Source organism: Xyrauchen texanus, chromosome 30, assembly GCF_025860055.1.
Source record: "Xyrauchen texanus isolate HMW12.3.18 chromosome 30, RBS_HiC_50CHRs, whole genome shotgun sequence".
Taxonomy (NCBI): Eukaryota; Metazoa; Chordata; class Actinopteri; order Cypriniformes; family Catostomidae; genus Xyrauchen; species Xyrauchen texanus.
The window spans coordinates 16,413,499-16,436,730 of NC_068305.1; the positions used below are offsets into that span (position 1 = coordinate 16,413,499).

The 23,232-nt window shown below is 38.9% G+C and overlaps 1 protein-coding gene across 1 annotated transcript; it reads right to left on the reverse strand.

Annotated features, from left to right (window-relative positions):
• Nucleotides 1-4,137: 4,137 nt before the first annotated feature.
• On the reverse strand, nucleotides 4,138-22,531 carry LOC127623903 (desmoglein-2-like). The gene is made up of 14 exons (XM_052098497.1): nucleotides 22,475-22,531; nucleotides 20,886-20,993; nucleotides 17,715-17,873; nucleotides 17,418-17,556; nucleotides 16,111-16,280; nucleotides 15,518-15,652; nucleotides 15,211-15,396; nucleotides 14,419-15,059; nucleotides 14,076-14,218; nucleotides 12,629-12,850; nucleotides 11,706-11,945; nucleotides 11,483-11,601; nucleotides 5,569-5,874; nucleotides 4,138-4,944 (listed from the first exon to the last, which is right to left on the reverse strand). The coding sequence occupies exons 1-14, from the start codon at nucleotides 22,529-22,531 to the stop codon at nucleotides 4,138-4,140; spliced, it is 3,432 nt and encodes a 1,143-aa protein (XP_051954457.1).
• Nucleotides 22,532-23,232: the final 701 nt, after the last annotated feature.

The window sequence follows — 23,232 nt, forward strand, 5'->3', positions numbered from 1 at the left end:
TATACTAGAGATGCACCAATTACAATTTTCTAGGCCAATTCTGATTTTAGCCGATTCCGTTGTTCTAACCACTTTACAGCAGACTTCCATTTTTTTTATTTTTATAAAACACCATATACTTTTACCCAAACTGAATAATAAAAACACGTTTAAATGGGTACATTTTCTATAAATGTTTTAATTTTTTTTCTGACATAGCCTACTGCAGTTCTTGTTAAAACATACTAGACATGCAAAATCTGTGCATTTTGGGCACTTTTTGTGTGAAATCATATTTATTTTTTGTCCATCAAAAGTGTGCTTTCACTTTTAATTAAGCATGAGCAGCGCAGCAAAAATAAACTCGGATCTGGCCCATTATCTGTTCACCGATGCCAACAGTGACGCATTTCAGCCGGCTTTTTATTTCTCATCTCCATAAATATATCTAGTAGTAAAGCTAATGCAAGGGCTAGAAATCAATGAATTCTTTGCTAATACTTCCTCGTCATCATGGAGAGCGCAGTTCGCACCGCTTTCTCCTTTCCACAAGCGCGTGCTCTCCCGTGGCGTCTGTCGTTGCTATGCAACAATGAACTTGCGCGCCTGTAAAACGAGCGCGCCGCGTCGCTATTATGAGCTAATATCCAAAATATTTCCATATGTGTCTCTTTCCTCCTTTCTTATCAACAAGTGGATTTACAGCCACCACATCAGCAGCACCGCCGGTCGCAATGTCTTAGCACTTTTATGAAGAGGACGCAACTGCACGCGCTTCGGGCATGCACGCGCATCAAGTACCGGGTTTGAGAAAACCTGGTACCGTGGCGTGACGTTTAAAACAAAATTAGTACCGACTTGGTACCGAAGTACCGGGTCTTTGACAACACTCATAAACGTTGGCTGCGCTGTTTCTTACCTTGCTCTACGTCGACTTTACTAACGTTAGTTCCAGCTTCTCCGTCACCACCTTTTTTAAAATATTTGTTTAGGACATCTCGAAGGCCTCTATTTTCTTCTTCCCTTCTTCTCTTTTCTTTTCTTTTCTGAGCACCAGACTTGTGCTGACCGGACATTTTGATCGTAACGTTAGCCTACTGAACTTCAAATCAAATGACAACATCAAATTTTGATCAGTGGCCAAACCATTTTTGTTTTGGGGGTGGGCGGGGTTCTTGACCACTATTTCAAGGACAATTAGGAAGAAAACAAATAAAAAGCTTTTATGTAACTCAAATATTAGATATTTTTTCCACAAATATGCCTATTTTATTTGTTTTTTAACAATTATTCCATAATTTAATGAGGGCCCAGTTCTGCCCCCCTACCCTGGGCCCGGGACAACAGACCCGTTTGTCCCCCCCTGTCGGCGGGCCTGGATGCAAGCACTAGCCAATAGTGCTTGTTAGAGTCAGTATGTAAAGAAGTACATTTAAAAAACATAAATGGAGAAAAATTTTATACATTTTTGAAGAATATAGATTCAAAGTTGTGTATTCTTTTTAAAATAATTTTTGTGTGCCTTTGATATGACAGCAAAAGTGAAGATATGACAAAAACCGATGTGGAGAAAGGGCAGGGACAGAATTGGGTCACAACATTAGTTTGATCCAAACAACCAATAGCTTCAGTAGATAAAGAATCTGGGTTTTTAAGTTTGGCTATTTTGTTTCAAGCGTTTGCTCTCCTCTGTCTTTATGTCCACTGAGAAAGAAATAGATACCCATTTGCTTCAGGGTTGACCGACATTGATCTAGCTTTATGATCGTATCGGTCTGTTCAGAAATTAAAAACATTTCATTGCTTTTGAGACACTCCGGTCATGTGTTGCATTGACTACTTTGGCAGATATTGACTGTGTCTCAAAGCCTAGTGAGCTGGCTTGCTGTTTAATGCTTACATGGGATGGAATGGGACAAGTGGCTAACTTAAGATACTTTTCATCAGGAACTCAAAAATGGTTCAAGGAACGAAAATGAATGAATTTTTTTACAGAAGGTAACCAAAAACTGGAACAAAATCCATTTAAATAGTTCTGAAGTGGAAACATTATTTTTAAATGCTCGTAACTGGTTAATAACCAGTTAATAATTCATTGTTTTAAAGTTGGCCAAATGAATATTTGTACATATTTTTGGGGACATATTAAATATTAAGAATACATTTATTGAAAATAAGTTACTGTACATAGGCTACTGCATACTATGCTTTTTATGATTTCAGTCCTGATAATTCCCCCACGTGGGAAAAAGTTTGCTGTTGAGGGGTGAGGCAAGTCCTTTATTTTGAGCTTGTTTTTCCAGAAAACACTGCAACTGGTAAATCACTCTCCCTTAATACAATCATTTGTTTTATTCTCTTAAAAGAACATTATTAACCGTTCTTTTATTTCATTCTAACTGGTTACCATATGGAAAGGAGGCTGCAGAACACCAGATCCAGAATGGAAAAATACTGTGTTCACTCTCTTACAAGTTAATTCTGTCATAAGCATGTGAAAAGGCAAACGAGCACAAAATAATAAGCACAAATGCAATGCACAATTGTACAGAGCGGTTATCTTAGTTACTGTATATTGTGTCAGTTCTAACCAGTTTGGCCATTCTCTGTTGACCTCTCTCATCAGCAAGGCATTTCCATCCACAGAACTGCTGCTCACTGTATGTTTTTTTTTTTTAGCTTTGGCACCATTAGGAGTAAATTCTAGAGACTGTTGTGGTGAAAATCCCAGGAGATCAGCAGTTACAGAAATACTCAAACCAGCCCGTCTGGCACTACCAAACATGCCACAGTCAAAATAATTAAGATAAATTTTTTCCCCCTTTATGATGGTTGATGTGAATACTAACTCAAACTCCTGACCCGTATCTGAATGATTTTATGCACTGCACTGCTGCCACACAATTGACTGATTGATTAGATAATCGCATGGATGATTGTTGATGCCAGATGGGCTGGTTTGAGTATTTCTGTAACTGCTGATCTTCTGGGATTTTCATGCACAACAGAAATCCAGAATTTACTCAGAATGGAGAAAAAAAAAATAAAAAGAATATCCAGTAAGAATATTCAATTCTGTGGATGCAAATGCATTGTTGATGAGAGAGGTCAAAAGAGAATGCCGCTCGGTACAATTGTGGTTAGAAGAATACATATAATCTCTGAATGCTATTCTGAGATGTGAGTTGGTGCTGTTTTGGCGGCAAGAGGGGGACCTACACAATATTAGGCAGGTGGTTTTAATGTTGTGGCTGATTGGTGTATATATGGAACTATTACTTAATAATGCTTTTCTTTATAGTCAATATTTCCCTCAGCTTCATCCAATGTTTCCCCTAAGCTTGTCACAATCATAGCCAACAGATGTCTTAGAAGGATAATTTTTCTATCAAGACCACGAATATGATCCCATACAACGCTTCCTATGCAGGCAGCGAACAAGTTTTTGAGACACAGCCATTGACTTAAAATCTGTAAAGTTGTTTTAGATCAAATTTGTTTGTTTGTTGTTGTTTGTTGTTGTTGAATTTATTTCAACAACCTGTTTAGGCAGAATCCACAAGCATCAAATGAGAATAAATTGGATTTGTGAGTACATAATACATGCATTCGTAGGAATTGCATTAAAATGAAACAGAATTTTACATATTTGGTGTGAACGGCCCCTCACAGACATTAGCAATGTGAGCAAATAAAATCAAAGAGATAAAAACTATGTTTTTCCTCAGTGGAAAATTCACCATCAGAAGTGTGGCTAGGAAGACATTTTTTTTTCATTATCTTATATTGTCATAACTCCAGAACTCCATGTGATAACAAATTCCTATAGCATTAAGCCACCAAAATTAATTAAGGTCACAATTGAATATGATATTTTGAGTGACGTTCTGTACAATTTCTTTGGTCAAAGGGACAAACAATTCTGTATAATTGTATGTAATGAAAGAAGGCGGAATACAGCTTCATTGCTGGTAAGAAATATTTACAGCCAGTAATTCAACATTACTGTCATTGGCAGATTAATTTCAGATCCTGTGTATCTGAGCTTGTCTAACTGGATCCACTGATACTTATTCAGATGATACAATTGTGTCTTTTGCTTTTAGATCAGCCTTCTCCTTAGCAACCAGTGCCTCAGATGGTGTCTTGAGGCACTGGTTATTTTTTGCCCAATGCTCTAGGATCAGAAAGCACCATTTGTGTTCTGCTGAACTCCCCCTGCACTGCTTTCTCTGTGCTGATCAGATTCTGCATTAACACTACACCCCCAGTCGCTCCGATGGGAGATGAGACAGGGCTAAATCCTAGCACAGATTCCTTTTCCTGCACTGCTGTTTTCACCTGTACTGTCTGCTTAGGAGACATAGGGGCTCCATCTATCACATACAGTGCCTGTTGTCCTCTGCTCAGAGTTGGCTGTGAAATATTTACACCTTGAAGTACCAAACCTTCCATCCCAGGCTTCCCATTTATCACATACAAACCCTGTGTTTGACTCTCAGCTAGTAGAAACTTGCTAGGAATTTGCTGCTCCACCAGATAGAACATAGGCTGCTGCTGCTGCACAAAAATGGTCTGATTTGCTTTGGCATTCGGAAGGGTGGCTGATTTGTGGACTGTCTCCTTAACTTCGGTAATGGAGCATTGCTGTGCCTGTTGTGGAGATGGAGAGGTTTTGGTAATCTGGAGAGTGCTAGTGGTGACAGAACTCTCACTTTTGAAGCTTGCTTCTACTGATTTGACACTTTGCTCAATTTTGGGTGGAGGTGAGCAAAGTTTTGGAGGATGGCATATCTCTGCTAATGTAAGGAACTTTGAACCCAAGTTATTCAGGAACTCCAGGTCATCATCTGACTCAAGGAGACTGCCCCAGCCAACAGAGCCATTAGGGGTTCCTTGACCCTCATGCTCATACACCAGAAGACCATCTACCAGAGGAGGGTTGTGTGCAGCACAACTTGCTTTCTGCAAAGAAGAATATTAAACTGTAATTTCAAATGGGTGCCCCACTGTTGACAATTGCTACTCTGAGACAGGAAGCAAAATCTTTTAAAATTATTTTTACATTTACACCACATGGCCAAAAGTACAGGTATATGGATACCCCCTTCTAACTAATGGATCTGGCTAGGCAAATTAATTCCAGTGAAGACAAACCTTAAAGTTAGAGCACACAATGACATGCTTAAGAATGTGCTTCCAACTTCATAGCAACAGTCTAGGGAGGACCCAAAGGGGCCTTTTCTGTTCCAGCATGACAAAGACCCTGTGCACAAAGCAAGGTCCATAAAGAAACTTGACTGGCCTGCACAAAGCCCAAACCTGAACCTCAGTTAACAACTTTTAGATAAATTAGAACATTGACTGTTAGTCAGTGTCTCAATGGAAGCAAATCCCTGGAGCCATGTCCAACTTAACGTAGAAAGCCTTCCCAGAAGAGTGGAAGTGGCAAATCCCTTCAAATGATAATGGGCTTTAAATGTAATGCTCTACAACCACATATGGGTGATTTGGGGTATTTGGGTGTGTACATTCTTTTGGCCTTATAGTGCATGGATAAGATGCATGGAAACATAGTTAATTTCAAACCTGTGAGTAGTATTCATTTAGAAACTCGTCAGCCAGTGCCATATCCTCATAAATGTCATTCTTTTCATGCCTTAGTGATGTAGAGTAGTTAGTGCTGCTGCACCAGTTGGCTGCAATGGTGCTTTGTCGGGGCCAAAACCTGCCGTCAGATTCTGAAAAACCTCCATTTCTTTCCTGTTTGAGTGTTCTGCTTTCATTAGCAACAATTGACATAGGCATCGAGCATACTTTGTTGGAATCCTTGCTATCCTGCCACAGGGTCTTTTGGTCTGTTGTAGGAAGAGGACTGCTGAGAAGTGGAACCTCCTGTAGTTTGAGTACATAAAAAACAAAATCAAGTTCACATTACAAACACACATGTTGTGAAGATAAAGAATTTTCGTGATGCTTGATTCATACAGATTTGTAAAAGTTCTGTAAATTGCATTTGTGCCGACTCCTTGAATATCTTCATAACATGTACAGTAGTATATATCATGGCATACTATAACACACAGATTGTGTCAGGTCCGGTTTCAGTTCTAAAAATGTTAGGTGGGCCATAGTTTTCTTAGGATATTCCATAATGATGTGGGTGATGGGGTGGTTGGGCAAAGATAATGATTGGGTGGGCCAGAGCTATTAGAAGGGATGAGACAACCCCTTGCATACAGTACATATTAATGGGAGAAAAAGTACAGTTAAATACGGTGGCTGCAGTCCCTGCTTTATAAATACAATAGCAAATTGCCTTTTTGACAGAGGCATTGCAACAAACTGATCAAACTGTGAATTTGGCTAAAGGAGGCCGAAAGTTCTGCGGCTGAAATTGGTCTGTGCTTACTGAAATTTTAACCAGTTCCCCCAATGGCCAAAGCTGGAAGTGTTGCTGACCAATTTCCGGATGACATATTCACAGATTGACACAAAAGCAAGTTGTAATTTTAGTTTTAAATGCAGGAATGCATATTTTATTCCACAATATTACACATACACATTATTATATGTATTACACTTAAACATGTCATACATGCAACCTTACAGCTAAACTTTCTCTCTCTCTCTCTACACACACACACACACACACACACACACACACACACACACACACACACACACACACACACACACACACTCTTGGTCTACCAATCATTATGAGGACTTTCCATAGACATAATGATTTTTATACTGTATGAACTATAGATTCTATCCCCTAAACCTAACACAACCCCTAAACCTAACCCTCACAAAAACATTCTGTATTTTTACATTTAAAAAAAAAACATTGTTTAGTATGTTTTTTTTTTATTGATTTTAATTATGGGGACACTAGAAATGTCCTCATAAACCAAACAAACCTGCCCACACACACAAACACACACACACACACACACACACATGTATGATTTGTTTTAAAATAAGAGGGGAAATCAGAACTCATTTTTTGCATAAAATAAAACACAGAAATATTTATGACATTTACTTTTTGTATCTTAATAGGGCAACGTATCCTGAGAGATACAACTCATAAAATCCAAAATATCTCAAATATATAAAAAATTCCTTTGGATATCTGTTACTCCAAATGATATATAAAGTGACACGAAATAATTGTTTTGGTAACACTTTACAATACTGGTGCATTAATAAGCATTAGTTCATGCTTAACTGATACACAGCATTTGTTTTAATGAATCATTAACTAATGGTTTGCAAAGATATCATGTTATGACATTAGTTGTTGAGGCACATGACTATTAACTCATCATTAAGTAATTTTTGTAATTAACACATTCATTTTCAGTAATAATGCAGTAATTAAGCATGTATTAATACATATTAGTGCACCCTTATTGGGTGGAAGTTTATATACATGGCTTCAGCTCATTGTGTTAATTGACACATTAATTAACTCTATTAGTTCAAAAAGCCCTTTTTGTGGCTACGGTATACGATGCGGCAGCAGTGCGATTTAAGGAAGAAAGATTGCCTTCCCCTGAAAAGTCACTGCTCGAGCTCTGCAGCCGTCATGTTCTGGGTTCCAAATACATGTTAGAGAGCAATCTAGATTCAGTTTGATTGAGGTGCCTTAGATGCATCAACCACATCAGTCATTCCATTGGGACTATTGCGAATGAAAGAGTTTCAGCACTGGATAGCAATGCAGCACTTGTGTCCTCGCTGTCACTTAAATCGCAGGGTGAAATTGATGTCAGTGGGAATGCTCACTCTCCATAACTGGAGAATTCCCGCTTTCCTTAACGAGGGAACCAATTTGGGGGTGGTTTCTCTGAGGGAAGTGGTAACGACAGACGCGTCACTCACAGGTTGGGGTGCGGTGTGCAAAGGCAGATTAGTGAATGGGGTTTGGCCCGCAGCACTACATAATGCACACATAAACTTTCTGGAGTTACTGACAGTGTTTCTTGCATTGAAGCACTTTGCACTGTTCTTTTAATGCCACCATGTCATAGTAAGATCGGACAACGCAACAACAGTGTCATACTGTGGCAGGGCAGAGGGTGGGGCCGGGTCGTGATCCTACACACCCGGTCCCGTATTAGGCTAATTATGCCTCTGTGAGGGATAAAGGTCGACTGCAGGGGATCATGCGGGAGAGAGAGATCGTTTACGGACATGTCATGTGTGTGTGTGTTTGTGTCTTCTTTTAAGTTTATCATTAAACTATTATTTATATTGAAATGCCGGTTCTCGCCTCCTCGTTTCCATTGATCCCTTCACACTGGTGCCAAAACACGGGAAGGAGGAGGGATGCACCGTAGTAGAGTTCTCGCCACTACCTTCCACCCCAACGGAGCAATCTGCCGGGGGACGAGGAGCCCAGCCGCCTGATAGAGGACGATGGCCGCCAACCGCAAGGGGAGAAGGGGCTCCTAACCGATCGCCTGGAGCAGTCAGGGCCGCTGCCAGGTGCGGAGGAGTTCCCTACCAGCCGCTGAAACGCGGCGGGGTTTAAGACCACTGACCACGAGCAGGGAGGGGCTCACTGCCGACCGCCTGGAGCGGGAGAACCACTGCCAGGGGCGGGGGAGACCCCTTCTGTTCCCCGAGAACGCGGCGGGGCATTCCGTCCACCAGGGGCTGGAGGACTGCCTCTGATCCACCCGGAGAGGCGCGGCTGTCGTCCGATAGAGGATGGAGGAGTGGCCGAGGAACAAGCTGCGGCGTATCGGAGAACTGGCGAGTAAGAGTTTGTTTTTCATCTCTCTCTCCTCTCTCTCTCTCACTGTCGCTCTGTGTTGGCCTTTTCCCTCTTTTAAATTTTACAGTTTTTGGGAGGATACTACACTGTTACAGAAAGTACCCCCCATTTTTATTATTTCTGTTTGCCTCCCCTTGTCCCCTCCCTCGTCCAGGTAGAGAAGGGGCGTCAGGCCGGGGGCACCCCAGACTGAGAGAACGAGGGAGGAATGTGGCAGGGTGGAGGGCGGGGCCGGGTCGTGATCCTACACACCCGGTTCCGTATTAGGCTAATTATGCCTCCGTGAGGGATAAAGGTCGACTGCAGGGGATCGTGCGGGAGAGAGAGATCGTTTACGGACATGTCCGTCATGTGTGTGTGTTTGTGTCTTCTTTTAAGTTTATCATTAAACTATTATTTATATTGAAAAGCCGGTTCTCGCCTCCTCCTTTCCATTGATCCCTTCACACAAACATAATACCACACAGGGTGACCTCGTGGGTGCTGTATATGGGCATTTCAGTCCAGGACATTTTTGCTGCTGCAAATCGGGCATCCCCTCTCACTTTTGTCTGATTTTACAGACTGGAAGTTACAGAGCCTTCATTGGCTCATTCAGTCCTTTGTGTGGATAGTTAATCTACTGATATTTTAAAAAAATACACAAAACAACAATAACACAGCGAAAGCACAAGTGTGTTATTTGTTCACTGCACCTATCCATTCTTAGCGAATTTGATTGGGTTTGTGTAGATTGGACACGACAAGTCGTTTGGCTTTGGACAGCATATCTGCAATACAGGAGTTGACTATATCCCATAATGAGATACCGAACGAATATCAGAAAAAGAACTGGTAACATTTTATAATAACTACAAGGCATAAAGTATTTGTAAAGCATTTGTTTATAGTTAATTGATTATTTATAAATGATTGTCCCAACATTATTAACACAATAATAATCTACATATAAATCATGTTATTTGTTTCTATTCAATTTAGCAAATGATTTATTATTGTTTAATAAGTTCAGATATAGGCAGTTTGATAATGTTTTTAATCCTTACTAAACAAATTTTTATTCATACATAACTGATGTATTTTAGTTGATGCAAACCAGTGGTAATGAAGTGTTTATGAGAACATTAAGAAAGCATAGATTCATAGTTAATAAAGATATTAAATATGTAATTAATTGGATACACATTTCTGCTTAATTAATGTGTTTATTAATGTTTTAGGATAACTTACTATTAAATCAATTACTGCTAAATAAAGTTCGCAATAAAACACATACTAATGAGTAGCTAAGCATTTTGCATGACCTAATCTAAAGTGAGAACTATAAATGTCTAATTAAACATTTATTAACATGGTTCAGCAGTAAGTATGGCCAGCTAGCACCAGTGTGAGTGTTTCACCCTATTGGGCCAGTACTACATTGTCACAAAATCTTCTGTTGATATGTGCCCTAGTCTGATTATTAAACCACAGCAGCCAGCAATTTCATTTAAGAAATTTCATATATCCAGTTCTCTTGTGTTAACGCTTCAAAGTGATGTGTGAAGACACTGACCCCCTAAAAACATCACATTATGACTTCTGTAATCTTTGTATTAGATTCCAGTGTCTGATACACCTGAGGCAAGTCCCATAGTCAGATACCTCAATCCTGTTATCAGAGAACCGGGTTTCTGTGAGTAACCTAAAGTTTCCATGGGACAAGAACCCATGTAGCAGCATGCAACATGCTAACAGTTGATTCTACGAACGAATTTGATTTAGTGATAGTAATTTGGGTAAGGCAGATGCTTGTTTTAATTTCAGAACCAGACTGTTGTGCATTATTGGGCGGCTACAGGCATGGAAGTCCTGTCTTACAGTTAAATGAACCAATCACTTTGATAGAGATATCGCCTCTTTGTTTACACAGATGTGTAACATTCTCACTTTGACCTTTGTTTTTGTACTTTTATTTTGAAATTTCCTGATTAGTTCCTGTTTCCCAGTCTTGTCTATTCCCGTTTTCCCTTGTTCATGTGTCCGGTTTCATTGGTTTATTGTTTGATTACTTCACTTCAGTTCCAGTTTGTCATTGGTTTCAGTTAATTGTCTTGTTATCTTGTTTTAGAGTTCTGTTCGTTTATTGGCCTTTGTCACCCTTGTCTTTTGTATTTAAACCATTTTGTTTGCCTTTTGCCCTGATCAGGTATTGTTCTTGTAACCTTGTCTTTCTTCACTAGTAACCTTGTGTTTATGTTGCCTTGCTCTTGTTACCTTGTGTCTATGTCGCCTTGTTGTTTTCCATAGTTTAGTCTAGCCTGTCTTTGTGTAACCTTGTGCACCCATAGTTTAGTTTCACCTGTGTACATGTTACTCCGTTGTCTAGCCTAGTTTAGTCCAGTCTGTATCCTTATACCTTGTAGTTTTGTTCCAGTCCTGTCCAGCCTTAGCCTTAGCCCCTGCCTTAATTATTTCATGTCGTGTCCAGGTTTGTCATTATGAGTTTGGTCCTTGTTGGTTATTGTTTTGTCACCCACGCTGCTTTACCCACTCTAGTGTTTCGCTTGTGTTCCCCAGCTTGTTCTTTCTCGTGATTTGTTTTGTCTCCCTTCACCTTTATAGTTCGGGATCCTGGTTTCACATTGTCAGAATAAACTGCACTTGGGTTCATCTCCACTTCGTCATCGTCTCTGCCTGTTGTGTGTCTAGATCGTTACAAGATGATTTTACCTTATCCTCCCCCTTGCCTTCAGTGTGATATGGGATGAGGTGTTCTTTAGCGTCAAAGGGCAAATCTGTAAATTCCCCCATTGTCCCACACCGGCAGAATATCAGGAGTAAGGGTATCACTGCAAATGGGGGACACAGAGTTTGTGTTACAATTAAGCAGAACTCTATCAAAGTTTAAATATATGTTTATAGCTGCGTGTAACTGTGCGTGTACTATACTCACTCAGGAGTAAACATGGGCTGATGAGGAATAATCCAAGGGCTGGTGCTCCAATGTTTAAAGGAGAGGAATGCTCTGCGGCTAGCCTTGGACCACAGGAGCCATGTTTCTCACAGCTGCAAACTTCTACCAACAACTTTTGGTTATCTTTACAGGCCAGACCCTTAACATCAGAAATTTTCACTGCCATTTCATAGATGCCTGGCCACAGAGTCTTCTGTGAATGAAAGCTCACTGATGTCCCTACAAATAAGAGAGGAATACTTGGCTGAGAGAAGTTTAGTTACATCAATTTAAAGAAATGTGTGCAGTGTACTATATCTTTGCATGCCCAGTAACATCATAAGGGTTTTACACACGTTTTGTAAGGAAAGTCATGTTAGTTGGATTAGTTCATCCAAAATTATCCTTCTGTCATCATTTGCCCAGCCTAATGTTGTTTCAAACCTGCATGACTTTCGCTTTTTCAATGTAAAACAAAATAAGGTATTTTAAAGAATGTGCACTTGGTCGCTCATTTCTACACAATTACAATAAATGTGGACCGGAGCTTTCAAGCTTTGAAAAGGGTGCAAAAGCACCGTAAAGTGTATCATAAAAGTGGTCCATATGACTAGTGTGCTATTTTCCAAGTCTTCTGAAGTCATATGATATTTTCACTTCACTTAAATTCCCTATTGCATGGACAAGAGCAACCCAAATTCATAGATATTTTTGTGCGACACAGAAGAAAGAAAGTCATATAGGTTTGAATGAGTACTTTTTGGGTGAAATATTCCTTTAAGGATTTTGAAGAATAAGTATTACATGTGAAGATCTTACACCACCCATGTACACTACATCTCTAACACTTCAGTGATTCTCATGAAAATTAAAATGAGTGTTTAATTGTGTTTTTTATGTAAAAAAACCCAACTTTATTTTACCATTTATAGGTACCATCTCCCATTTTCCCACAGTCTCCTCCTCTATCAGAACAAACTCGTAAGGTGCGGCGTTAGGATGAACATCCTTATCGTAAGCTGTGACATTCACCACTTGAGTATCATCACAGACTTGTTGATAGGTGCTGGTCAGTGTGGGGCAGTGGTCATTGGAGTCCTCCACCTTCAATGCTATTGTCCCAGTAGCAGTCTTAGGTGGCACATCTAAAATGTTGAGAGAAAATGAGCAAATATTATGAAGAGGGAAAACTGACCTATACTCTATGTTGCTTAATCAATTGCTCAATCAATGCTTCATTTTTGGTCAAAATGTTGAACCCATCACCCACAAAACTACCCACAATATTCAAAAGCTTCTGTGACTGACAAGAATAATTAGCTAACTGACCAGACCACTTAATGTAAATGTAACAATGTAACTATTTAAATGTAACAATGTTCAAAATGGTTCAATAGGAGAATTTAAGCAAATCTAATAGTCATTGTGCAAACATCTGAATATTTTAGTAGAAATTCAAATGAGAACATTTAGAATAATATACTTTACGTTTATTTACAGAAAATTATTTACAGAAAAAATATCCCATCATCGTACCTACATATTCCAAAAATGCTTTAGAAAATAGTTTAACAGGTTCTCTCTGTTTTCTTTGAATGTAAATATTTGGCCTTCTGACCTGGTTAGAGTTCATATGCAATGCAATGGTGCTGGTTTTAAATGAATATTCTGGGTTCAGTACAAGTTAAGATCAATCAACAACTTTTTTGGGATAATATTGATTACCAAAATAATCAATACAAAAAATTAAACTCGTCCCTCCTTTTCTTTATAGAAAGCAAATGTCAAGGTTTCTGTGAGGCACTTACAATGGAAGTAAATGGAGACAAGATTATAATTTTATAAAAGCACTTGTATTAGTTTTCCAGTGAAAACTTGTGTATTATATATATGCTGTAAAGTTGTTTAAATCACAATTTTTAAAGTTGTTTTAAGGTTTACGGTGTTATGCCGTCATAGCAACGAAGTTAGAAAATTGGATATAACTGTACACAGAAAAGGCTAAGCAATTTCATTAAACTAAAATCAAGTTAACAAGCATATTGTTTATTTCTTGTGGCTATAATTTTGAAACAGTGAGTATATTAATGTTTATCCATATAAATACGGAGTGGCCCCATTTACTTCCATTGTAAGTCCCCCAATGTAACCAAGATGTTTGCTTTTTTTTATGAAAAGGAGGGACAAGACAAGACAAGTATTTTTTGTTGTTATCAACATTATGCCACAAAAGCTGTGGATTTAGCTGAGTTTTAACCAGAATATTCCTTTTAGATGTTATACACATTCTACACCTCAAAAGTCAAAATAATAACATGCATTGAGTTAGCCAGGAGGGTGTCATTAATTACTGATGAACAATAGCCTTGCCTTGAGTCAAGCAGATAATCTTTGCGATGTAAGTTCCATTGACAAGAAATTTAGATTCTCGATCAGGAAACTTTGCCAGTTTAATCTCAGCTGTCTCCTCATTGATGGTTATCCAGTTATCAGGGTCATGACCTTTAGCATACCTGGGTGTTCCAAATATGATTTAAACAATGACAATACAATGACTCACCAAAGATAACTAATATTATGTCTTTGTAGAAACAATGATCAAGTGGTCATTATATGTGTAAAAATAACTGACATGAATATTAATTTAACTAAGATAAGCTGTATTATTTTGTGATACCCTCCATTATTACCTTGTCTGGGTATTAAAGCTCACCTCACATTTTCAGCTGGTTCTCCAGTGTCACCATCCAAAGCAGCAAATGTGCCCAGCACTTTTGGAATTTCTGCATTACCAGGATCCTCTGACACAGGGAAGTCTTTTGTGGAAGGGGAGAAGCTAGGGCCATCAGGTAAGTTGTTGACACTGATCTTAACTGGGTAACCTTTCCCACTTGTTTTTTCCGGTTTGCCAGAAGGTTTGGAGCCAGGGTTTGGTTCTGGTTTTGTCCCAGGTTTGACGCCTGGCTTGGCACCAGGTGAGGGGCCAGGCATGGTTCCAGGCTTAGTTCCAGGTTTAGGTTGAATCCCAATATCAGGTTTAGCCCCACCACCTGCATCTACTCCAACATCCACTCCAGCACCCAGATCCACTCCAGCATCCAAATCCACTCCAGCATCCACCCCAAGATCCACTCCAACCCCTAAACCTACTCCCACACCTGACCCTACCCCAACTCCAGCTCCGGCTCCCGCTCCTGCACCCAGCCCAGCCCCTGCCCCTATGCCTGCTCCAGCCCCTAGTCCACCCATGTCCAGACCCATGTCTAACTCTAAAGCGCTTCCGTTTATAAAAGGAGCAACATTTGATATAAGCAAGCTGAGGTCCAATGCTTTCACCTTTTCAAAATCTACAGGCTTCGGGCAGTAAGTGAATAGGCATGGTTAAGAAAAAAAGATGAAAAGACACAAATAAGATCACATAATGTAACTTGAACAGGAGATGCACAATGCGTGTCTGAAATGATGATTATCTCAAAAGTTTATAAGTAAATTTAAAAGCATTTACCTTGACAAGTTTTAGAATCCCTTCATTCGTATTAGGGTCAGTTTCAATGGTGAAGAGATCATCTTCATTTCCTTTTTGAATATCAAAAACCGCCAACCAGTTATCAGAGAATTTCAGATCATTATCCTGCGCTTTTATTCTCATGACGACCACATCAACCACACCTTCATCAACACTGCCTGAATACTGACAGATGAAAAACAACAACCTGTGATAAACATTTGATGTGTCATAAAATAATGCTGGCTCTCATTGCAGCTCACATTCAGGGATATTTGTTGATCTGACAATCAACATTTCAGCTTACCTCCTCCTTCTCAAGAGTGGGTACATTGTCATTTATGTCCAAAATTTTTATTTGAACTGTGCCTGTCCCTGTGTTGCCAGCTGGGGCTCCATTCATATCAACCCCCTGAACTATTAAAGTATATGTGTCATGTCTCTGTGAGAGAAAATGGTAAATGCTCAGTGTAAATGCTCTGATGCTCACAACAAAAGTTCAAATTTTTTTTTGTAAAATTTTTTTTTGTAAAAAATACAAAAAGAACTAAAATATGAATGACTTGTGCATGACCACAAATTAATTTCAATTTTGGATGCATACAATTTTTTTATTAAACATTTATCCATAACTTCAGTATCAGTAAATGCATTATCATTGACAGCCCCAAAATTCTACAAATTTAAAATAAACAAAGCTAAATGTACTGAAAAGCAATAAATAAATTGACACTGGAAAAACTAAAATTAACCATGACCACCATCACGACTGAGAACTAACAGAAACTAAATTAAACTGAAAGGGCAAATTGAATAAAATAAAAATTCAAAACTTTAGTAACACTGGTTGTGATACCTGATATTGTAAATGTTGTGCAGTGTCAGTTTTCTTTCAATTACCTCTCGATCCAGGGATTTTTCCTTTACATAGACCATCCCAGTATCTCTGTCGATGGAGAACATGTTACCAGATTCCATTGGTGTTTGTTTTACTATACTATATGCTATTTTGGAATTAATGGTGCCTTCCTCGTCTGCATCAGTAGCTGTTATCTGCATGACAGGTGTTCCTGTTGAGTTATAAGAAACAAAGTTGAAAGCACAGTATATAGATAAATGTTTCCTTTTTATGAAGTGGCTATGCTGTAACCTATACATGTAACATGCTTTTGGAGGTGCTATATGTTAAACAAATCAAGACTTAGTTATTCAGTATGTTCTACACTTTTAATCAGTTTTGGCATGTTTGCTGGGGTTGCTCTCCTTTTGCAGCTATTTTCTCACATTGATGCATGTAAGACATGCTAACTGAAAATGAACTCATGGTCAATAAGTTAGCCCTGATCCAGGGCTGTTGTCAGGGATGAGAGTGGCCAACTAAGTACTCTATGGTCAAGTTCAGTATTTCTTAAGAGGCCAAAAAAGATACTGTTTTTTTTATAAATATTTAAAAGGTAAGGGGTCACACCATATATCATTTCTACACCACTAGTTTTTAAACAGGTTACTTAAAAACTCCCCTTTCTTTCATTGGTTGGACAAATTAATAGTCCCGGCCCAAAAGATCATTGATGTCAGAAGATATATATATATATATATATATATATATATATATATATAAAAAGAAAATTGGTAAAAGTGGATTGCATGTTCAAGAAACAACTAGCGATTAGTGCTAAAAACAACACAGGTTTGAACACATAGGCTTCTTTAAACAAGCTTCTCTCATAGAATTCATTCATGTGAAGCAGATGACATGATTTTCACTGAAATATGAATTAGTCTTTGGGTTATTTCAGACCAAAACCAAAACCATATGCCTTCAGAAGACTGCGACAAGCTGCATGGACTACTTTTTAATATACTTTTGGGTTCTTTTTTAAAATATATGAGTCACTATCAACTGCCATTGTATTGAATAGAAGGACTGGAATATTTATTAAAATAATTTCCTTTTATGTTCCACATTAGAAAGAAAATCTAGTGAGTTTGAAAAGACTCGATGAGGGTGAGAAAATGATGTTAAACTTTGGTTTAATTTTTGGATGAACAATTCCTTTTGGGATAGAAATTTTCAACACCAGAGAATATAAACACTTCAGAATTAAATATAGATATAATTGTCAATTACTACAGCTCATCAACAGACACTGTCCAGTAACAAGACTTCACATATTTCAACATAGTCAATGGTGGATTTTACACACCGATCTTGCTGCTTTCCTTCACAGCTCCCTTTTGTAATCTGAATTTTGGTGGGTTATCATTCTGATCATCAACCTTAATCTTCAGCTCAATGTTTTCCTCAGCGATTGATCCATTGTGGAATTTTGCTATTCCAGTCAGCTACAGAAGTGAACAATAAAAAAAGCAGTTTGTATCACATTCTCATGCTGTACTTCAGTCATTATAAATATCATCATTTTATTCTTGTGTCTAAAATAATGTGTGGAATCTTCTGTGGAAATGGAAATTGATGTCAGTTAAATGAAGGTGTAACTCACATTGTATAAGGCTGTTTTCTCTCTGTCAAGCAAGTCGGTTATTCTGACAAAGCCAGTCTCAGGATTGATAAGAAACAAATTATAGGGTGCCTTGTCAGCACCATGACCTTTTAGTCCATATTCCACCATTTGCCCATTAAGATCTTTATCAGACCGGATCTGTAAAAGAGCAAAACGATTTTAAGAACATCATAAATTTTAATGCGTGTAAGACATGTATGCTGCGTCCCCTTATACAGGTGTAAAACATCCTCCTGTAACCAGTCAGTCACAGATTTCTTTGTTGAGATCTGGTTATTTAAAGAAGGCTGGTAAAAGAGCCAGGGAAGAATATTTAGCCAGAACAGCCACCCAACTGTAATGCATCTCTGGCACTTTGACTTTAGTTAGTAAATTCTGAGGAGTCTTGTGTTACCACACATTTCTGAACAGGATTACACCATACTTGGGACCGCACTTTAAAACATAATGTTTTCATTTCTGGAAAAATCAAGTTTTCAAACTGAAACATTACTTGAAATATCAAGTTTTAGGCTCATAATTCAAATATCTAAGTGTGATGAGGAGGAGGGCGTTGCTGAGCCGTGAGGGTGCATGGCCGGTGCTGACTCAAATAATCAGTGAGAGAAAGAGATAAAGGGGAGCGGGAGATGCCAGCTTGAGATAGAGAGAGACACACATGGCCGCTGTGTGGGTGTGTGCATGGGGATATCCACGTTTATCTTGTAGTGACCATTACGATTAAATTTTGTGTCGAAGCTGCGGTCAGTTCGCACCTCAACCCTCCACTAATATTGGGCACAAATTGGCCAGTGTTTTCCGTGTTATTAAGGGAAATTTGCATGGATGGATCCTGTGACAGAGCGTTTCGGTGTGGGATTTGTGATGCGGTGGCTGGGGAGGCGGAGCCAGGGCCGGGGCCTTCTCTATCAGTTCCACGTCAGGATGATGTAAGGGAGAGGGAAGTCTCGGCTTCTCCAGCCTTTAGAGGATTTTACACAAGGGATTTCCCTCTGGGTCATATGCAAGACGAGACTCTTAGGCACGCCTTTGACCAAGTGAGAGTGATTGATGGTCACCATTTTAGCCAGACATTGCACTCGCCTATCAATATTTTTCTATTATAAATGACCAGTTGTATCGAGTGATGCAGGACACTCAGACAAAAGAAGATACAACCCAGTTACTGATACCTAAGAACCATCAGGAAATGTTTTTCCAGATGGCTCATAATAATCCGATGGCAGGTCACTTAGGACGGGATAAGACATTGAAGTGTCTAATGACCCGTTTCTATTGGCCGGGCATTCACAGGGATGTTCGCAGATGGTGTGCAGCATGCCATGAATGTCAGCTGGTGAATCCGAAAGAAATCCTCACTGATCAAGGCACTTTTATGTCATGAACACTACATGAGCTGTACGAATTATTGGGCATTAAATCGATTTGGACTAGCATATACCACCCGCAAACGGCTTGGTCGAATGGTTTAACAAAACCCTGAAAAACATGATGCGTAAGTTCATGCACGAAGATGCTCCGAATTGGGATAAATGGCTTGAACCACTGTTATTCGCAGTGCAAGAGGTCCCACAAGCCTCCACAGGGTTCTCCCCATTTTAATTATTGTACGGCCGTAAGCCTCGCGGTATCTTAGATTTCGTTTTTGACCTGAGAGCAAAACTCCACACATTGGGGCAACTATCACAAGAGAATTTGCTACAGGCTCAAGACCGTCAGACCCGGCTGTATAACAGGGGAGCTCAGCTACGGGAATTTACACAGGGAGATAAAGTCCTTGTATTCTTACTCACATCAAGCTCTAATTTGCTTGCTAAGTAGCAAGGACCCTTTGAGGTCACACGGTGAGATGGGGAAGTGGATAAACACATGGATAGGGGTCAGATTTAAAACCATGGAGGGATATGGTTCCTGTGGCTTTGGCAATGATTGTGATGGGGGCTCAGGCCGGAGGTGAACTAAAAAGCAAATATCGGCACTCACTTGTGGAGACCACCTCTCACCGTCACAAATCACGGATATGACCGGTTGCAAAGAGAATTCTCAGATTCTCATTTATCGCTCCTTCCCGTTCGTACAAACCTTATAAAACAACATATCGAAACAACCCTAGGGGTAGTGGTATACAGTCATCCCTACCGATTACCCGAGCACAACAAAAAAAGTGGATTGAGAAGAATTAGAGGTCATGCAAGATATGGGGGCAATAGAAGAATCCCACAGTGACAGGGCCAGCACGGCGGTGCTGGTTCCAAAGAGTGATGACTCGGTGCGGTTCGGTGTGGATTGTAGAGAGGTCAATGCGGTGTCTAAATTTGACATATACCTAATGCCTCATATTAATGAACTGCCCTATCGGTTGGCAGTGGTGAAGCGCACGTTTGCGAATGGAGAGTGAGATCAGGAGATTAGAACGGTAACGATCATCACCTGGCAATGATTGTCTCTAACAGCTGTTTGTCATTGCAGTGAGAGTGGAGATGGGCTTTAAGAGTAAGCCAGGTATCAGTCACGAAAGAGCCCCGATCGCGAGAAAAGACCAATGACCCCCAGTCGTAGGCTGTAAATTGGCCTTTTCTCAATGATCCGAGGTGATCGGGGTTCTCAAGATTGACCCCTAGTGTCGCCACATCGACACAACGTCTCGTTCCCTCCATCAGGGAACGGAGGTTACGACAGTAACCAAGACATTTTAAGTGTTAATAACTATGGGGAGTACTTGGGTACTATGGGGAATACATACAATGCCTTTTGCATGGATTATTTAATTATGTTTCTTTGTTCAAAGGGAAATTATGAGGGCATTTAATTAGCTATTAAGAAGGGAGAATTTGTCTTTTTCTGCTGAGTCTCACGAAGATAGATTGCACATTATGTATGACATGAAACAGGTCAAAATGTGAAGAACTTTAAGAACCAGTTGAGCTTTAAGAACCAGTAGATCCAGTTGTCATCTCAAGTTTATGAGACAACAGAAACAGCAAATGTTTTGACCCCCCCGGTGCAAGCAAAATATGTCTTTGGCAAGTGTATAGTTTTTAGGCCAACATAAAATAAATGAATGAACAAACAAACAAATAAATAAATAGCATTATCATACAATTTGAATATATATATATATATATAATAATGGAGAAACAAAATGCTTACTTTTGCCACATACTCTTCTTTTCTGTAGTCAACATTCTCAAACAGTCTTGTTGGTGGAAGAATCCACTCTCGTTTCTTTCGACTTGATCTGCTACGGCTTCTTGATGCCTAAAGAATAATAAAAATGACATTTTCAATATTACATTAAGTACACATGTAATGCTTTGACCACGATGCTACTTAGCGTACTTATATTTATAAATTAGTTTTTATCTTATATTTACATTACTTTAGTATACTTTGTTTCCCATATACATTTAACTATGTCTGACCTTTGTGTAAAATTATCTGTATTTAATAATCTGTGACTTTATCAGTGGTGAACTAATATCTGATCATCAAAATATAGATTCTGGTCAGATCAATGTTATGTACAATGGCAACTGTTTGCAGCTGGCAGCTGTTTATGGTTTGCTGAGAATAGTTCCACATGTCATTTTACAAGTGTGCTGAATGCTGATGCTAACAACAATTTACAGAGATACTTATGTCAGTGGTGCGTCCTTTGAAAGCTGTTTTCCTTCTTCTTTTACATACTAGCTCTCTATGCTTGTGAATGCTTTTGTGAAGTATTTATGATCTGTGTGACACTGCACCAGGTGTGTCCATAATATTTCTTCATAGGAATGTACAGAACTTTTTTTTTTTTTTATAAAACAGTTAATAAAAAAGTTGCCCTTTTGGTCAACCAACCCTATCAACCTTATGAATTACTTTGAATTATCAGAAGGTCCAACATTTTGTACCAAAAAATAAATCAAATAAAATATTTTTTTATAATGTATCTCATTTAGTTAATGTATCTAATTTAATGAATCATTAAAATGTGTTACATTTGAAATTTCAAATAGATTTATTTGTTTTGAATGATTCAGTTAGAGTTGTGTTTATAAGTGATTATTCAATGCTTAGTATTCTTTCAAATAAACTTTGTCAAGTGGACTAATGCAAACTGTCTATTTTAATTTTTCTCGTTACTGTAAAGTGTACTAGTTCACATTGTTCCAAGTACGTGCTGAGGTGAGAGTAATGCATTTATGTTTTATGTCTTCTATAAGAACCTGCTACTATAGCAGTGAGCACAGGTTTAAACTTGAGATGATGCTGCCCACAGGCATTTTTCAATGCTAATTGTGATAAGTGGCAGACACTTCTCACTGACAATGCTTAAGATAGGCCAAATCAATTAGTCTTTGACTATTATAACAATCCCTTTACTATGTTCTGTTGTAATTGTTTGATCAATTAAATATGGATTTACCAATATAAACATACAGCATTTTTGAAGAACTGATCAGACCCAATTTATCATTGAACACTGCACAGTCTGATGTATAAAAGCTTGAAAAGGGTCAAAATGGTTTTGCTGAAGAAAAACAACAATACATAAATACATAGCTGAAATTGATGAAGTGCAGAAAAGCTCAATTGATGAAGTGCAGAAAATGCAAAGTATGTATAGTACCTTATAAATAGATATGCTTTATTATAACCTTGAATCAATGTATTTCAATATTCTGTGAGAGAAACTACATTTTGCTGAAACGTCATGTCAATGTCAAAACACTTGATGGTTTGGTGTCACTTACCACAATCCTGCACAGCAGCAGGACCACACATATTCTTCCAAGCCAAACAGGAGACATGAGTGTTCAAGGTCTGAAGTAAGCGGCCAGTCCTCGGTTCTTTATCTTCTCCTAGCCTTGTTCTTCGTCTCTCAGTCCTGACCTGTTGATCAGAGCTGTGCTATTGAAGATGGTTTGAGAAGAGGTCAGGGGCTTGGTTCCTGATCACTTGGGGGGTGGGGCATCTGAAACAGCCCTTTCTCTTGAACACACCCAAATGTGAGAATTGTTGCCCGAGTAGAGGAGCCCCCTACTACTCCTTTCTCTCACACTTTCTCTGTTCTTCACTCTCTCTCTCTCTCCACCCATTTTTCACACTGTCTAAAGTGTGCACAAAATGTAAACCTAAGTTAACCAGAGTTGGCCTGAAAAGAAAACTAAAGGTATTGTGACCAGGTTTAGTGTATTGTGTTTATTTTATTTTTTTGTACATGAGTATCACATGAAAAATTATTGGAGGCACTGTACATATATTGCACCCCAATGGTTACTGTTTTACAATTTTAAAATTACAAGTAGACCTACTATTCCATGCCACTAGATGGTGGAAATAACAAATCACAAAGCAAACTTGGTTCTTAAATGCTTTTTAGAGTGGTGCAGTTGTAAAAACAGTATTGAACGCTTCCAAATGCATACTTTAGCCAAGCAATGCAGAACACACATGCATTCAAGCTGTGGTAATTATTTGACAATGATTTTGAAATTTAATAGGTTTCTTT

Bases quoted from the DNA above. Each gene is read 5' to 3' on its own strand.
- LOC127623903 (XM_052098497.1), bottom strand. From the start codon at position 22,531: ATGTCTCCTGTTTGGCTTGGAAGAATATGTGTGGTCCTGCTGCTGTGC. The intron at 17,557-17,714 runs GTGAGTTACACC...TCACTTCTGTAG, and splicing joins AGAAAACAGCCTTATACAAT to CTGACTGGAATAGCAAAATT. The intron at 15,397-15,517 runs GTAAGCTGAAAT...TTCATCTGTCAG, and splicing joins CCACTCTTGAGAAGGAGGAG to TATTCAGGCAGTGTTGATGA.